General features: G+C 29.4%; 1 protein-coding gene across 1 annotated transcript in view; it reads left to right on the forward strand.

Annotated features, from left to right (window-relative positions):
- The window catches only part of LOC117169380 (discoidin domain-containing receptor 2-like), a 294,163-nt gene that overhangs the window by 236,641 nt on the left and 38,110 nt on the right, over window positions 1-19,412 (forward strand). The window contains exons 2-3 of the mRNA XM_033355738.1: window positions 17,573-17,736; window positions 17,928-18,033. Of these exons, the coding sequence (XP_033211629.1) occupies window positions 17,658-17,736; window positions 17,928-18,033 (185 nt within the window). The 5' untranslated portion in view covers window positions 17,573-17,657. The remainder of the gene's footprint in view (window positions 1-17,572; window positions 17,737-17,927; window positions 18,034-19,412) is intronic.

Raw genomic sequence — 19,412 nt, forward strand, 5'->3', positions numbered from 1 at the left:
AGCGAAAAAAATCACGATGTCATATGAAACTTGAAATGTTTGGTATTGGATATTGTTGACAGATGACAATACGCTAATTAGCACAAATGGTAAGTTCCGACAATGCCTATAAGTGTGCCTACTGGCCGCTAAATGGCAATACCGGTTTCATATGTATACACCTGGTAAAAGTGACAAATTTCCAAAAAAATAAATGGACGTTTAATTGAATAGTTGAATTTTCAACCAGACGATTGAATTTTTAAATAAAATATTGAAATTAAACCAAAAAATGTTGCATTATCAACAGAGGAGTATAACTTTCAACTAAAATTATGAATCTTACAAAAATATTTTTTCAACACAGTAGATCAACTTTTAACCAAGTAGAGTTACTTTCAATAAAAAAAGATGAATTTTCAACGAAGAATATAATAGTTGATATTTGAAACAGGAAAATGATTTAATTTTGAATTAAAAACAGTCGCATTTAACTCAAAATATTAATTTCAAACGATAAATGTATGGTTGATATTAAAAAAAAATTTACATAAAAAATAGTTTAATTTAACCAAAAAAGGCCATTTTTCAATAAAATAGTTGATTCCTGACCGAAAACAGATAAATTTGTAGCCAAAGTGTTGTATTTGTAACAACAAAAATCAAATTTAAACAAAAAGAGATGAATTTTTTAAGCAAAAAAACGAATTGTCAACCAAATAGTTGATTTTCAATCAAGAAAGATTTTTTACTTAGGAGAGAAAAGAATTCAAGTAAACAATTGAATTCATAAACCAAAAAGGCGAATTTCGTAGAAAACAGTTGAATTTGAACCCAAAAATATGATTTTTCTACCAAAAACTCGACTTTTTACTCAAAAATTTCATATTCAACCAAATAGTTGAATTTTGAACAAACAAAAAAAGGAAATAATTTCTAACAAAATAGTTGAATTTTTAATTACACTGAAAAAAATGTATTTGATTAAAGGAAATGCGTTGCTTTGTTTTTTTTTCTTTGCGTCAAGGAATTGTTCATGTCTTCACTTCAGCCCTATGGCTAAGATCAAAGTAATTTTTTCACAAAGTGATATTTCTTTCTCCAAAAGAAGTATTTCATTGAGTTATAGTAGATCTATATTCGACTGAAGTACCTCAGTCTCAAATAGATGTGATAGTTTCCTGAAACCAAAGAAATATTGATTTGCTTCTCCGCAATAGGTTTTGGACTTAATGAATAACATCTTTGATGTAAAAATTAGAAGATTTATTATCAAGCAATATTTATTTAATTCAAGAAATAATACTTGAGGATTAAAACAGCGTTATTTTCAAACAATAAATTGTATCTTTTGAACTACAATCCTGTTATTGAAGTCAACTACATATTCCTTCATGTGAAAGAAACATTTGTTGATTTTATCAAACATTTCTTTCTATAGATCGCATTTTTCTTTCCAAGGATTTCAAATTGCTTTCAATCAAAAATACCGTTTTTACACTTGAATAATTTTTACAGAATCTCATCAATATTTTTTTAAAATAGCAGATCGTTCATTCGCACCGAAACCATTTCTATTCTAATCAACTGTCATTTCTTTGGTGCCAGGAAATATTTATGAAAGTTGACAGTACGTTTCTTTGAAACGAGAAATCAAATCGCTCAATTAAATAAACTTGTATTTTATCTAATCGACATTACTTTCAATCAGGAAAAGAATTCTTAGAATTACAGTTATATTCGAGCATATTAACAGACTGATTTTTAAATTCGAATCTCAAATTTCATTCAGTTAAAGACATCGTCCATTCGCTCAAATAATATTTTACAAGCTCAAGTAATTATTTATTTTCTTCAATAATTTCTTATTTTGCACACAATCAAACGATTTCTTTCGATTGAAGAAATAAATGATTGGAAGTATTGAGTATGGACATTTGTTTGAAGCAAAGAAATTTTTTTATTTAAAAACTTGTTTTTCAGTGTACGAGTGATCAGTTTTGAACAGAGAATGCAATAGTTGAATTTAAAGTTAATTTTTTAACAAAATAAGTGGATCTACAATTAATAAAATGAATTTCTAACAAAGTATTTCAACAAAAATTTCGATCTAAAAACGATAAATTTTCAACCTTAAATAGAATTAGATATATTTTCAATTTAAAAAATTTATTTTAAACAACAAAAAAGAATTTCCATCAAAATAGTTTTCTTTTTAACCAAATAGTAAAACTTGCGATTTCAGAGATGATTTATGAAATAAAAATATAATAGCATACTCTTTAATTAAGAGAAATTTAGTTTCAACGAAAAATAATTAGATATTCTTATGGGGATTTATGAATTCAGGTAAGCGACAAAAATTACAAAAAGGGGCAGTTTCTAAAAGCAAGGGAAAAAGGGGAATTCTTTAAAATTGGGTGAAGAAGAGAATAGGGAAAAGAATGTGAAGTGTGTATGTAGATGCTGCACCTGTAAAAAAATTTCTAATTTCCGTTTTATCAAGCATGACGAAAAATTTGTTATTCACATTTTTATTTTTCATGCGTTATGTGACATTGGAGATTGCCCCCTCTCCCCCTAAATCACAAGCCGCCACAAAACCTGAGAACCTCTTTTCGTAAACAATAACATAAAGCCAATTTTGTCTGTGCCCTGTGCCTTATTTTACCCCAAATATACTACCCTAACTATTAACGCAGACCCGATGTGCCATAATCTGCCACAATAAGCCATATTTCTCATTCTACATATTTCTCGGTGTACCAGAATACCCCATATTCCATATTACCCTCAGGTCATATTATCGCATTTTCTGTTGCATTTTTTATTTGCGGAGAAAAAAGCACGTTTCTCGGGCAAAAGTCGGCCGAAATTACAATACCTAACAGGTTTTGATGTTATTTTTAATAAATTACCGTAAATATCCCCAGTACAATGAGTGACCGTGGATATTTCACTCAGATTCATGGACATAGGAAACACGAGACTAGGCATGCCATTGCGGGGGTGATGCAATGGGGGGGAGGTCCGCCACCTTTTGATGCCCCGCGACAAACATGGCAGCGCCCACATGTTTATACTTTCATGCACAGTTTGTCGGCAAAAATGCTCGTGCGCATAATCAAATGGCACATCGTAAGATGGCGTCTCTCCCCACTCATGGAATTCTCCCCCCTCCCGTGGATTCAACCCTGCTCGCCCAAGTTAGGATGGCATGCCTAGTCCCGTGTTTCCTATGTCCATGCTCAGATTAAACATTTTTTGCTAACTTTTCAGTGATACCATTGTGTATTCGTTCATAAAAATTGTTTTTATAATTACCAGCTTTGGTCATCAAATTTCAAAATAGTAAAAGTGAAGTATCTACAGTAGTTCGCTATATTTATGAAAAACTATCAATATCTATTGAGAATTATACTGACAGGCGATTTCTGTCAAAAATGTATTTTTGCAAATTCAGCGCCACCCCTTGCATAAATATAAATTAAAAATGTAATGTTAATTATAAATCAGAAAGTGAAAACTATTTAAATATTACAAACACGTTAATCTATTTTAAACTCAAACAAAATGCAATTATTCTACAAATCGCAAAGTTTTTTCCACGATCATTTAAATTAAATAACGAAAATTTAATTAAAAGTATCAAATAACTTTCGATACCCTTTGATATATAAAACCAATTTCCCACATAAAAGTTACCCATGTATCACTTTTTGCCAAATTTCACGTATTTCAGGACTGGAATTTCATTAGCTTCGTCCGAGATTGATGGCCATTGAGTTTTACGTCTATATTGATTTTTTTTCTTATATAGCTCGCTCAAGGCACATATCTATCATATTGTTATTTTGATCTAAAAACTGTAATTAAAAGCACGTCTAAATCTCCGATACCTCATATTTCTAAATAATAATAGTTATATCATACAAGATTTTAACATTTTCTTTTGATTCAATTCTATAATATATGAAATAAGCTGCAGCGTTTAAAAATAAACGTTTTTAGTTGCTAAGCATTCAAAAATTGAGAAATTCACAATTTTCCAATAGAAATTATTTATTTTTCTAATTATTTTTCTATTACGTTTATAATTTATAACAAAATTTCTATTATTGAGCTAAAATGTTATGGCAAGGTTTATAAAAAAATAAGATCATTGCAAGAAGCACCAGTATTTTTTCAATTTTCAAAAATATCTTACAACATAAATTTTTTATAATTTTTGCTTCTATAAAGAAGAAATTCTGTAAGTTTTGTGCAGACCAAAGAATTTTTCTGGCTATCTCAGAATTCTTCTTAATGGAAATTATTATCGGAAATTATTATGACGTGTTATTTATCAAAAACAATCCGACAATATTCAATAGTTTTCAATTGTATATTTTAAGATTTGGATGATTTAAAAAATAAAATCCCATGATTTTAAACGATATACTACTCAAATTAATTACACAATTTCAAATAAAATGCAGAAAAAATTGTTATATTTGAGAATTATTTATGTTTCTAAAAAAAATCGACGTAATTTTTATACTTTTGATTTCTAAACCAGAAATTAGCACTGGAAGTTCGGATATCATTTTATAATAATTTGTTTATTGTCTATTACTTATTCTTTTTTAATACTTTTTATTTAAATTGCATTCAATTAAAATCACAATACTTTACAAATTAGATTATATCTTAAAATCAAATCGTTCTAAATGAAAGAGTGAACAATTTTGCATTTTTGCATCAAAAAATGATACATTTTACACTTTACAATTTAAAATTGGAAAACATAAAGCTTAAAATATTTTTATCTAAAAACTTTTTAATACTTCTTAATTTAAAATTTAAGCTTACAAAGTGGAAAATTAAACAAAATTTTTTAATTAAACAGTCTTTATCAAAACATTGATAATTTTTTCATCGACAGAGATGGCGTTGGATTAATGAAAATATGTATTCTTATTTTAAACTATTTTCATAATATGGCAAGAGATTCTTAATTAAGGATGTTATGCTTTGTTACGTAGCATATATTCCAGAATAAATTTTGACATTCAAAACACTATTTTAAACGCAGATTTTGGCAAAACAGATTTTTCTTGATCCAATGGTATTTCTGCCGAGGCTTTAGTTGAAGAGTTTTGAAATTAAATATTACAAATTAAATCTTTCTGTAGGAAATTAATGAAGCAAAACATAATTTTTCATAATAATTCTTTCATTTTAAAGCATTTAATATTGTAAAATTGCTAAATATTAAAATTGGATTAAATTTCATTCGAACTTCGTTCTTTTCCAATTGACTACGTCTTTTCTTACACGGATGACAATTAAATTATTTAAATCCTTCAGGACAGTTATCCTGCTAAAAATCAGATCTCACAAAAAATTCTTTTTCTTTGCTTTTAAGAATCGGAATAATAATATTTTAAGAATTTTTTTTTACAATCGAAATTTTTCTTATTGCCATTTCTACCATTTTTTTAATGTTTTAATTTTATTAAGTGATATTATTGTTTTTGGTTGTTTGATCGGACAATTAGTTTATCTATAATTAATTTAAATAGTTGGAAGTCCATATATATTTCAAACTTCCGGCTCGTCATTTTAAATTAAGGGCCTTCATTTTACTGAAAGGATTATAAATATGTTCAACGGGTTTGAAATTCATTTTTATGGCCTGTAGTTATTTCGCTACAGTAGGGTTGTTTCCAAAGTCAGATATCATTTTTCCAATAAATGGATCTTATAGTATACAAAATTCTAATTTTAAAAATACGCATAACATTTTTTCACATATTGCTTACTATTTTTAATTTAATGTTGAACTATGAATTTTCTATCACGATGTCAATTGGAGGGCCCCTTTGACGTCAAAGGGGTCGGATTTTCCACCAATCATGGCTGATGTGTCAGTGATTCTCAAATATCTTTTTCTGTGCCGATGTTTTGTTTTGATTATGTGCACATCGAAAATTTAAGTTGGAAAATATTGTTTAAAAAACATTATAACCACGGGAAAAACATTTAAAACAGAAACTTTTGTATAAAGAATTCATTTAAAAAGTACTTAAATGTATTCATATTTACTGAACAATTCGTAAGAATGTACGATTTTGAAATGTGTTAATAATTGTATTTACTGTTTTCCTTTAACGTACTACTGACTCTTAATCAAAATATTACAACAGGAGAACTTTTTTGTCACATAAACCTGAAAAAATAAAGCTATCAAATCAAAATAGTCAGAATTGACAGCAGACCGTGGCCTAACCTCTTTATAATGAGTTTCGTTAGTTTGCAATATGAAAGCCACATTAAAAGATAATTATGAGAACTTCTGAGTCACGTGACAACCACGTGACACCCACGTGACACCAACTTGAATAAGTGTTTTACCGCCTTCAATTTTTAATAATTTTTTTCTGTTGAACGGCTCAACATAACAACAAATTATAACGCACTTTCAGTTTAGATTAAAATTATGCATTAAAAACTTATTTTATATAAAATCGCCAAACAACCCTATTAATTTCTTATAATATTTTCAACATTCCACCAAAATCAGCATAGAAAATGAGTATAATAAACTCAGTTTAAAAAAATGTTAAAATATTGAAAAAAGTTATGAAAAAAATAGAGCAATTTCGAATTATTATTCCAAATTTTTTAAAAGGATTTTCACAGAGTTCCACAATTTCCAGGAAAATTAAGGGACTTATAAAATTTCAAAGGATTTTTAAGATTTTTAAGGGATTTGAAGGCATTTGAAGAAATTTTACAAGATGCAAGGGATTTTATTGAATCTAAAAGATTTTTATTTACAAGATTTCGAAGGAATTTCATAGATTTCAAGTTTTAAAAACTTTTAAGGAATTTTAAACAATTTTGTAACATTTCCGAATATTTCAAGGGATTTTAAAGAGTTTTACAAGGTATAAGGGATATTTTTAGGGCCATCCATCATTTCAAAAGATTTTCTGAATTTACAGGATTTTAAAATTTTTAAGTTACCTTAAATGATTCTAAATCATTATATTTTCGGTTTTAAGAAATTTCTATAGTACTTTGAAGAAAAATTAAACAAAATTTCAAGAGATGGATAGCGATTCCAAGAATTTCGAGAGATTTTAACATATTTCGAAGGATTTTAAGATATTTCAAAAACTTTTCGGGATTCTTAAGATTATTGCAGGATTTCACCATTTTTTATGTTCGATTTTAAGGGATTTCTAAAGTAATTTTTAAAACGAATTAAATAAAATAAAATTTCAAGGAATTTCTAACGATTCCAAAGATTTGAAGGCATTTTAAAAATATTTGCACATTCAAAGGGATTTTATAGGACCTCCAATTATTTCAGAGTATTTGCATGAGTTTCAAAGATTTGCAACTGATTTAAGAGATTTTTAAGAATTTCAAAAGATTTCGACAACTTTAAGGGATTTTAAATATTTCTGTATGATTTCTAAAAATTTACGTTATTTCTACATAAATTTGAAAAATAAATTACGTGAAACACAATTTCAGGGAATTCTTGTCGATCACAAACATTTCAAGAAAAGGATTTTATTGAATCTTCAAAGATTTAAAAAAATATGTTACCGATTTTTTGGGATTTTAACGGCCTTTTTTTAAAAAAGAATTTCGGGATTTAGAATGATTTTTACTTATTTTGATGGATTTTTACGATTTCCAAAGATTTCAATGAATTTCTTGAGAACATTAGGGGCAAAAAAAATTGTATCGTAGGGGATTTCTTCGGGTTGAAATAATATGAAGGAATATGAAAAAATGACTAAATTTGCGAAATATTTGTATGGTTTTAAGTGTTCTAAAGTAATTCAAATAATTTAAATTAATTTCACCAAATTTAAGGGATTTAATAGAATTTTCATGTATTTGTAAGATTTTTAGAGATTTTAGTGGGATTTCTAGAAAACTTTATCGAATAAATTTAATTTATTTTAAAATAATTTGACATTACTTTTGCATGTTTTTTACTATATCAAAGATTCCAAAGAAATTCAACAGAGGTTAAAGGATTACTATAAATTACTCTAGATTGTAACAGATTCAAACAATTTTAGTGCAGTGAAAAATATTTCCAAAGGCATCAAAGGACTCAAATGAAGTTGCAAGCAATTTTAAAGATAATATGCGAGTTCGCAGATTTTTATTTTCTAAATTTGTTTGATGCAGAATCGCTATTTTTGTCTCGCAATTTTCTCTCAAGTGAATTCTCCCAAAAAGTCGATCAGATTCACTTAAATGCTTTCTTGTGGGATAAAAAAAGGTTTTAACACACATGTTTTAAATAGATATTTGTGTGGTACATTGAATGGTTATAAACATTTTTAACGAAAATTAAAATTTCACCTCCATATGTTTTTCAAAATCAAGAAAAAATTTTTTCCAAAGTTCGAACCATTTTTTCGTCTCAAAGTAAAGCTTTGCATTCTGACTCTTCGAGTCGTGAAGGAAATAGTGATATTTTATTCAAGAAGTTAACTTTTGTCAATTTTATTTCTGCGATACCAACGCTTCTGAAGGATTTTACTTTTCTTAAATGCATGCCAAAAACTTTTGTATTGTTTCAAAAACTTCAAGGTATTTAAAAGAATTTTACAAAACTCAAGAGATTTTAGATAGGAAGTACACAAGAACGTTCATATAAGAACAGTTTCGGGGGTTGCCTGGTACTGGCCTTGAGATTATGAAACTGCATACGTCAGCAGTTCTTGGAAGGATTATATCAGTCGATTCTATTTAGGCGTCCTTTTGTAATTCAAATGGGTTTATAGGATATTAAGAAAATTCACAGATTTGTCTACTTTTCACATTAGTTTCTTCAATATTTTTGTACTGCATATCCTATTTAAAGATTGTATATAATACACTTCCTATAATCGCGAAAAGATCATAGAAAATTCATTATAGGCCTATACTGATTTCCCTATTATATTTTTTTCGTAAAGGAAGTTTAAAATTTAGCATAAAAGTCACTTTATTTCTTATCTTCGATCTCAGTTTTTTATGCATGTAATCTAAAAACTATAATATAAGACATGTCTAAATCTCCGACATATTGACTGCTCACATTAAACTTTATCTAATAGAAGAGAATTTAGGTTTACCTCAGCATTCCGACGTTATTCACGTTTTTCGAACGACGTATCAAGTACCTAGAGGTATTGAATATGACGCATACGACAGATAATAGAAAATTTCTTCGGAATTGAGAGCGAGAAGTGAACCGAGATGTCGAAAAAGCAATTGAAAAATAAAAGAGATAAAACTTCCATGTCACACAGGCAAATTTTCGATAAAGAATTTATCGACATGCCAGCAATATGAGAGGAAACATAGCGAGAAATGCAATTCCAGGTTGGCGTAAATTTTATAAATTTCCATGCCGGATACTCCCCTTTCCTCTTCTCACTCTTTTCTTTCAAGAGATTTTCCTCTTCTTATCTCTATCAACCTTTTAACTCTATCTCGTTGAATTCCTCCCTGAAAGCTCATCCAGTGGCGCAGAATCTACAAAGCTGGGGAAAAAATTAATACCATAAGTAGTTTTAATTAAAGTAATTGATTTGATAGCATTCTTCCTTATTTAAAAAGTTTTCATCTAAAGAGCTTACCATTTTTGATTAAAATTGAGTTAGTTCAAATTGTAATTTAACAAGCTTATAATCTAGAGCAAATTAACTTATTGCAAATTACATACTTTCTAAATTAGAAAAAATCTTGTTAAAAGTTATTTTAATTAAAAGATTTAAACTCTTGATAACTAATTATGTTGTATAATTTACGAATTAAATTTAAATATTTCAGATTCAATTTTCTCAAAGGTTTTAAGATTTTCAATTTCTAGAAATGGAAAATTTGAGAATTTCAAAATAAACAATTTTAATTTGAAGTATATGTGCGTTCTTTAATCTGAGAAAATGAATATTAAACCCGATAATCTTTCGCAATCTAAATATCGAAGAAAAAATGTAACTTGAACAAGCTCATAAAACGTTCAAAATTAAAATGAAACTCCTTTAAATTTCTTTATCGCCAATTTAACCCCTAAAATTGTGTTTCTCACAAAACTGTAATGTTTCGAATTTTTGAGTTCGAAATGTACAAAATGTCGAGGAAAATGTAAACGTTCCATTTTACTCTCAACTTCTATTTCAATTTATACATTATCAACAGATAATGTAAAAATTGAAATAGAAGTTTTAAAGTCTAGATAATTTAAAAGATTTTAAGAAGTATTGAAAAATAAAAAATCATGATAGAAATTCTTAAAAGAAAAGTTTGAAAGTTTTAACATTTTTAATTCAATTCAGTTAAAACTCCACTATTGTTTTTCAATTTCATTTGAGCATAATTAATCTCAATTTCGACTGTATTCGACTTTATATTGAATTTATATATTCTCAAATATAGTCAGCATTATGATTTGAAACCGATTTTGAAACGTACAGACATTAAATAAAATTACTAGTCTCTCTGCTAATTCGCATTATACCCTGAGGTCTTATTGTTTTCATGGGAAGGTTGAATGACAGGAATTTAATTTTATTCACCTCATCACTAGAATCAAATAATAATCTTCATTTTGATGCAAATGTGCTCATGATTTCGTTGGACGTTTATTCCAGAGAGGGTTCTCACATTGTTTGGCATAAATTACATTATGATAATTTTCACATTTGAGGAAAAAGCACACATGTATTTAAAACTGGAAATAAATACGAATTCATGTTTATTCAAACGCACTTATTTTTAAGGTGCTATTTTCCCAAAAACTTTTTTATCGATCCGTATTGTTCGGAATAAAAAAATATAATCTACTAGATTTTAGAGATTCTGAAATTTTTAATTAAGGTCGTTTACATGTAAAAATTTCTTGCAAAATCAATTTTCTATATTGAAAAAACGTTTTCAAATTGTCGAAAAGAAAATATATTTATTATTATTTTATATGTTATATATATACTATTTTTTATAATTTTATACTTATTTATAATTTTTCAAAATATATTGTTTATCGTATTTATATGAGAAAAGCCTGTTTGAATTTTGGGAATATAACAGAACTTTATTGTAGTATTTGTTCGTGAATTCGAGACACATCAATAACATATGGTACAACCTTTTATAACCATTTATGATTTAGCAATATCTATTTACAATATATTTAGTATATTGTTTATTTTTGTTTATATGAGAAAAGCTTTTTTATTATAATATTGGGAATGTAACAGTATTGTATGTGATGTATTTGTTCGCGTTTTCGAGTCGCTTCGATTGAGATATTGACGAACCTTCGATGATATTTCATGATCAATAAATAGCGACCTATAGTTTTTAAAAAAAGGTTACTTTATTTATTTCAGAAAAAAATTATATGTTGAACATAGTGCTACTAAATATTAGAAAGTTGTTCGTTATAACAGAACACCTTGATTGACCTTTTGATGGTCTCTCTGATTTTGGGTGATACAGAAACAAAAGCTTGAAAAATATTGAAAGTGTACATTTTTCTTTTGTTAGTGAAAAACCTCTCTCTATATGCAAGAACAATTTTCATCAAACGAGCACAATTAAGTAATTCAACAGGAAAAATAAATCCATAATTCTTCTCAGCGGTATTTTGATACTATTTTTAGCAAAACATCTGAATAGCCACGTGGTTCCGGGTTCAAATCACGAAGCAAGAAGGTGCAAAATCGGCGTTGTTGTACATATATTTTAATGCTATTCGATCATTTCTTTCTTATTTTTAAGTATATTGTAATTGAATTTATTAATAAATTAACTATTGTTCCTACTTTTTATTAATTTACAACTACCTTTCCTAGAGGTCTTAAAATATAACACAAAATAAACGAAACAAATAATATACAATATCCATCTAATAAAATACTAGATCTGCGATATAAACTGACCTCATAAAAGTTTTCATCCCTCGAAAACCTTAAATATCTATAACTCTGTATAAAAAGATTCTCTGTCTATTCTAAAGAACTGGTGATTGATGAGACAAATTTTTTTCTTGGCGAATTAATCTTTTATCTTTGTTGAAAAACACCGGTTCTATAAGATTACGACTCTTCTGGTAGAAACACTGATCTGCGAATGACTATGAGGGATTGCCATTGGAGATAAAGAAGAGTGACACGTCGAGAATAGGGAAAGCCGATGAAACATGACTGAGAAGGGTGCGAAATATCGGGGTCAAAAATCGGTTCGCTGCACTAAAGCGCGAAGGTATTTCCGCTCTATTGTACTCGTCAAGTGCCGGGCCGCAGAAGGTTTAATGAGATTTTATATGAAAACCGACTCAACCTAGCTCTCGGTTCCATTCGGTTCTGTCATTAAGGTTTCACCCCAATGGCAGCTGCTATCGCTTCTCAGTGGAGTGTATATGAACAAGGAGTGGGTAAACTTATAATGGTGCCTCTGTAACAGAAAATTACTCTTGCGTCAATATTTCCGACGACGGAACCAAGAGAGCTTCACCGGCGTAGCAGCTGGAGCAAATAAGTGATTCCTGCTTCTATTGCGGTTCAACTGATGCCCGGACTCATTATGTAGTACATAATAAAACGCTTCTCCAATTTGCGAAGACAATTTCGACTCAGATCTTTCATAAATTCACAATTCAGTCTAAGACACTAACTTTCCTGTCAGGGAGACTAAAGCGTTTTAATAATAATTTTATGAGGCGCTTTTTGACGTAAGTTCATTAATAAATATTGACTATTCAAATATGAGTGTACAAGAAAGGGTTTGGTAGCCTATTTAAATCTATTATTTCAAATCAAGCATAATGACCAGTAAAAATAAAACAGGAGAACCTTTTCCCTCCCACCATTTCAATCTTCCACAACATCCCCTCACCTTGAATCTCGTGCCCTGCTTCCACTTTCGATCACCCTATTTTTAATCCCTCACTAAATTGTTTCCCTTTACCATTTCTCGCGATCTGTCCCTCATCTTACATAATTCGTTCCCCTAACCATTCGCCCATTCCCTATACTCCTTAAAGCTCTTCCCACCCCTTTCCTCTCAGAACGTCCCACCTTCTCCATACACCTTACCCCTTCACTTCCTCTCTCCGAAATTTTCTTTCCCTTTACCTTGATCCTCATCGCCCAAATTTCCTCCACAACATACAACTCATTCCTTTCCCTGTGCACTCAAATCTTCGCTTCAGCACTCCTCACTCCTTTCCTTCCCCTCGCCCGAACTTTTTATTCCTTCTATCCTGATCCGCATCTCACCAATCTCAAGTCCCACTCATCCCTATCCTCCCCCTTCTCATTTAATTCAGTCATTATTACCATTCTCACCTCCTCCCCATTCCATTTCTCTCACCCTCCCATGATTATTCTCAATCCCAACCCCTTCTCATCACCTATTCATTACTATTCTCTCGTTGGAATGCCACAAGGGCCTATTTGAATTGGCTCTTCTTAGTGTCAAGTGCGCATGCGCAATCGCAATAAGCTGAACCACTGATAGTGGCTGACAAGTTTTCGAGTTGAAAATAAATTCCCACTTTTTTATATAGGAAATTGGTTTTTTTATCAGCGAACAAAGTTTTGTTTTTATTACGTCCAAACATGCGCCTCGAGCGAAAATAAAATTCGACCTCCATTTTCTCGAAAACTAATAATATTTTTTTAACAAACTTTTCTTCTATCGATTTAGGAACTCAAAAGTTAAAAAGAAAATTTTCACTTTTTTTCAATTGAAAATTTTATATTTAACTGCCGTCCATATTTTAGAAAAAGTGCCACTCTAACGTAAAAAACTTCCCCCGTATTTCCTCAGAACCTAATAAAATTAGTCGCATGATACATCTAAAATATTTATACAATAGAGTGCAATACATTGAATGCAAATCATTTCAAACAAAATTCTACTTACAATTAGTTTAAAGATAGGATATATAGCTTAATGCAAATTTAACTGAAGTTCTATTATAATTTAAAAAGTGTGAGTGAATACCGATTATTTTAAAAGAATTGATTTGAATTCAATAGATGATTTTAACTCACTTCAAAGGAATTACCGATAATTCAGAATAATTGAAGTCAATTCAAAGTACTTAAGCAATTTCAAGCGGATTCAAAATAATTCATGTGGATCTCAGTAAATCCAAAAGTATTGCAGTCGATTGAAGAGGATTCAACTGAACGTCACATTAATGTAACTAAATTGAGAGTGAATTTAGCTCAATTAAAAAAAAATCAAAGAAACGTAAGTGAATTAGAATCAAATAAACACAATGCAAGTAAATTTAATTGTATTTAAGTGAATTATAATATAATTCCAATGAAAATTTGCGAAGTGTTACAAATAAAAAACTCGAATCACTTTTGAAATAAAAAATAGTCCTATGGGTATACAAATTAAGTTAATTATTTTTATATACAGTTTTTGGTACAAACTGCTAAAAAATAAATTTAAAAAACTTTTGTTTACGTTGGAATTGTTTTCAATATCATTAGAGATTTTTATTAGCAACTTTTCAGCACTAGCCATTTATGACTTTAAAAATTTTTGTATTTCCGGCCCACCCTAGTGCAAAAAAAACCCTAATACATAAAGAAAAATCCTGAAGGCGGCCATATTCGGTTGTCCTCTGGATTGATCGATTAAATTTTCTTAAGCCAAATTGTTAATATTTTTTTGATCAATAAGAATTTGGATTTTTGATTAGTTCATACTTACTTCGAATTTTCCAAGACTGTTTTAATTAATTTTTTGAAATTGAGGGGGTGTTAGATTAGGAATAGTGTAAAGTTTCGAAATTTTTGTGGATTTTACAACCAGCATATATATGCGTACAGCGAATGATTTTTGTACTGAAAGAGAATTAGTTTTAATATTCAAGGGTGATTTACGAGGGAAGTAGGGGATCAAATCTGAAAGCTTTTCTAAAGTGCATTTCCATTTAGTACTTACATCTTTCTCTTCAAATAAATATATTATAAAGTAATAAGAACTTAAGTACAATTTTTGCATGGGATTAATTTAATTTCGAAGGCTGTTTTTTATTTTAGGGCGAGCTAAAAGTGCATTGAGGGTTTTTGTAGTTTTATAAGTTACTGCTAAGTTCATTTAATAATGATGTCATGAAACAAAATTAGAAAATTTTAAAACCTAATGTTTTTTTGGAAAATAACTCTTAAAGAAAAAAATGCATATCAGGGATGTGAAAAAATAATGTGATTCATTTTGAATTATGTATGCCCAGCGTCGTCCAGAACGTGAAGGTTTAATAAAGAATAAATAAAGAAAAAGGATTTCGAGCTTGTATAATGTGAAATATTTTTACTGCTAAAGGCAGAATTTCACGTCAAAAATATTTTTAAAACTGTTCATCCTTTTAACGCATGTAGAACCTACCCTTAATTAACCTAACGATTTTAAAAATTCTATGAAAGGCACTGATTTGAAAAGGTGAAATTTTTTCATCAAGAATGGCAGAATTTCATCTCAAAAGTATTCCGAAAAAGTGACCTACCCTAACGAACCTTTTATTATTCAAGAATTATAAGAAAACACACAAATTTAAAAATTTTTAATTTTGTTAATGATAATGACATAATTTCCGACCAAAAACATCAAAGCAATTTTTAACCTTCTGACCTATGTGATATATAGCCACGCTAAATCATCTTATAAAGTTTCAAAGAACCTATAAATACGCTCATTTGAAACGTCGAAATATTTTCGCTGATAATAGTAGATTTGCATGCTATAAGATCCCCTATAATATTGCATCCCTCTAGCACATCTAAACCTTACCCTAAATCAGTCCATGGTTCAGAAATTCTGTACAAACTAATTTTGAACAGTCGAAATATTTTCACTGATAAAGGCAGCATTACATGTCAACGTTTTTTTAGTTTCGTCTCTCTAAAATATATGGAATCTACTCTAAATCAACCTATAAAGTGCAGGGGTTGCTTTGGAGTGGGTTCCACATGCGCTAGAGAGCTAGAACTTTTTTGAAGACTTTGTGGCAAACAAATCTGTCATTATGAGTGAAAACGTTTTAAATGATAAATTTATCGTCTTTATACAAAAATTTAAACTATCGTCTTTATAGAATTTTGAAACATTATGTGTTGATTTGGGATAGCTTCCACATGCGTCCGAGGGATGAATATTGTTTCAAGAGTTTTTGACATGAAATACTATCATTATTGGAAAAAATATGTTGCTTTTTCCCACCATTGTTTTTTACAAACATTTTTGTTACTAGTTGTTGATTTGGGATGGTTTTCACATTCGCTAAAACGTTTTGAGGTCTTCTGAAACCGAAAAACAGGCTTTTACGAATTTGTCTGTTTTATGTATGTATGTATTTATGCATTTATGTAGATATGTATGTATGTATTTAGGCATGTATGCATACATGAATGTATGTCTGCACCTGTGTATATGTATGGCTTCAAGTATGTTTGCATAGATGCCTGTATGTATGCATGTATGTATGGATGTATGTATGGCTGGATGTATGTATAGTTGTATATATGTCACTATGCATGTATATCTGTAGGTTGTATTGCATGTATGTCTGTACATATTTCTGTATGTATATATGCCCATTTGTATCTCTTTGTGTATATCTGTATGTTTGTCCATTTGTAAGCACGATGGCTTTTGAACAAATTAAACTATTCAATTGGCCTTCGGTACGTTCACTCAAGTTTGTGAGCCAGCTGTTTTGGATAAAAATTGAGAAAGCTATAGCATTTTTAAATGTTTGACACCACTTTTTAAGCTTTAAAGATTCTATTTACAGCTATTCGTAGTACTCGGAAACGACATTTAAGACTTCTTTTGAGGTTCTGTCGACTTTTTCAAAAAACCCACAACTTTATTTTTGCCAATTTTTTGTTAAATTTGCCCTGTCATAAGGAAAATACTGTGTGATTTTTATACAGGCTGAATAACTTTTGTGGCCAGGAGACTTTTTTTTATAAAATCGTATTTAGGCATTTTTCTAGAAAACAACAAGAGATACGAAAAGATGATTTGAAAAATAGTTTGCACAGTTAAAATTTCTACAAAAAGTTTTTTACTCATTCACGATATATTGTAGCATTTTTCAGAATAATAAAAAATGCAATTTTCCTAACGACTAGAAATCTCACATATCAAAGTTAGGTCAAAGGTTATATGACCTTAGACGAAAAAATACGTATCACCAAATTTTCTATAAAAAAAAACATATTTTGCCCCCGAGAGACTGCGATTTCTAGTGCACAACCTGCCTGATTTGAAATGGATTCGGGCTCACAACAACTTTTCGTTTTTTCGTGAAATTTGAAAATTCAAATTTTGATAGTAAAAAAATAAATTCTATTTTGCCATCAAACTATGCAATATATAAGAAAGATGAATTCACAAAAATTATGCACACAAAAAAGATCTGCAAATTTGTGTATTTATTGTAGACAGTTTTGCCCATTCGGACTTATTACACTTAAAAAAATTGCAAATAAAATCATTCTTCACAAATCTGAATAATATGTTTTTCAAAAACTAATTGTAGTTTTTTTCTCTGTTTCAGGGTAAAAGTGCAATGATACCATCCAGCCTATCATGAACGTTCAAAAGTTCGTGCAGCGACGCTGTAGGATATCGTATCGCATATCATGGAAACGGTAGTCTTGCTTCTAGAAGTCCTAATTGTTTCGGCCCTATCTGCGGAGGAGCCGATAAAAAATGCTTACGGTGAGTGAATCCTTAAAGAAAAAAATCACCAGTAGGGTATAAAGTTGTGAAACATTCGAGGCTAGAAGTTCCTTTAGCGATTGAGTTAGAAAATTGAATTTACTCTTATTTACTCTTAAGAGGAAAAGGTATCTTGTCGCTTTTTGGTGTCTCGATCCGATGGTAATTGGATAACGTTAATGTGATTTCAGGGCAGTGTATACATCCTCTTGGCATGGAGGAGGGAAAAATTCCGGACGACGCAATAACGGCGTCTTCTAGCTACGAGATGAAGTCCGTCGGCCCGCAAAATGCGAGGTATATTTTCTCATCCTCTTAATGAATATTATACCAGGCACACGTTTACACACTGCTGTAAGCAAAGCCAAAAGGGTTCTGCAAACCAGGTTGCTGCCAGTCGGAAATGCTTTTACTTAATCCTTTTATTAAGCAGAATTCTGATGAACGTTATTAGTGCATTCATCGCTGATAAATACATATTATCTTTCGCGGATATTAACGCCTTATTCCCGTTCACAAAATATCAATGAAAATATAAAAGAGGATTACATTAATTTTCCGAAAGAAAAGGAAAAACAACACTTATTTAATACAAGTCAATTATATTTTTATTATGTTTTTATTTAATTTATAAAAATCCTCAATTATTTAATATAGAAAAAACTCAGAACAATCTTTTCCCGAATTTCTAAATAAAGGTTACCTGCAATTAAAATTTAACAATGTCGGTATCATTACCCTATCATATCGGATAATTCTTTTGCTTTTATCACGTTTCTAGAGTAATTTTTCATGTTTGTGTCGAGGGTTGTTTGACTGCTCTTAAAAGTTACAATAACCATCCTCATAAGTTTAAAAGCTAATTGAAGTTAGAAAAGGTCATTTAGGTTCGTTTAATTTCATTAATTTGTTATTTCGGTTGAAAAGTTAATTAAAAACATAATTTTATATATTTGTACTATCTACTTTCCTCTGTTTATTCATATTTTCTTAAAATTATATAAGATTAGTACATATATTCATTGTGAAAAAAAGTTTTCATTATGGAACAAATTTCTTAAATTCTTTATATCTTATAAACAAATTGATAAATAAATCTGATATTTGCATAGAAAATATTGCCACTTAACAACAGTTATTACTGTAATAAACCATTGTTATAAGCTTTTCTTAACAAAAAAATGTTTCTTTTTTACTGGACTACTAGTTTTCATCTCAAGAATAATATCATGACAGGAAATTAACTTTTTTGTTGAATGTTCAACAATTTGGTTAAATTTTTTTAATTGAGAAATATTTCTTGCTTAAAAGTTTCATTCTTCTGTTAAAAATTTAATTATTTCTGGAAATTTTATTTCTTCTAAATTCTTTATTTTTTTTTAATTTTCATATTTGCTTGAAAATTTAATTATTTTCTTGCAGATTTAACAAAGGACCCCGCACACAGTACATGGGAAAATGTCTTTCGGTGGATTTGGCTGAAACTTGGTAATATTGCAGGTTACAAGAAGTCAATGAAATATCCCTAAAAATTTTTTTAAAATTGACAGTTCCAGCGATATACGGCGCCAAGTGCTCAAAATCAGTGCATATGATATATCTGCATAGAATTGAGAGCAAAAACAATGAAAAAAATCAGAATCACACATTAAAATGAGATCGAAATTATGTCCGCC

Source organism: Belonocnema kinseyi, chromosome 3, assembly GCF_010883055.1.
Source record: "Belonocnema kinseyi isolate 2016_QV_RU_SX_M_011 chromosome 3, B_treatae_v1, whole genome shotgun sequence".
Classification (NCBI taxonomy): domain Eukaryota; kingdom Metazoa; phylum Arthropoda; class Insecta; order Hymenoptera; family Cynipidae; genus Belonocnema; species Belonocnema kinseyi.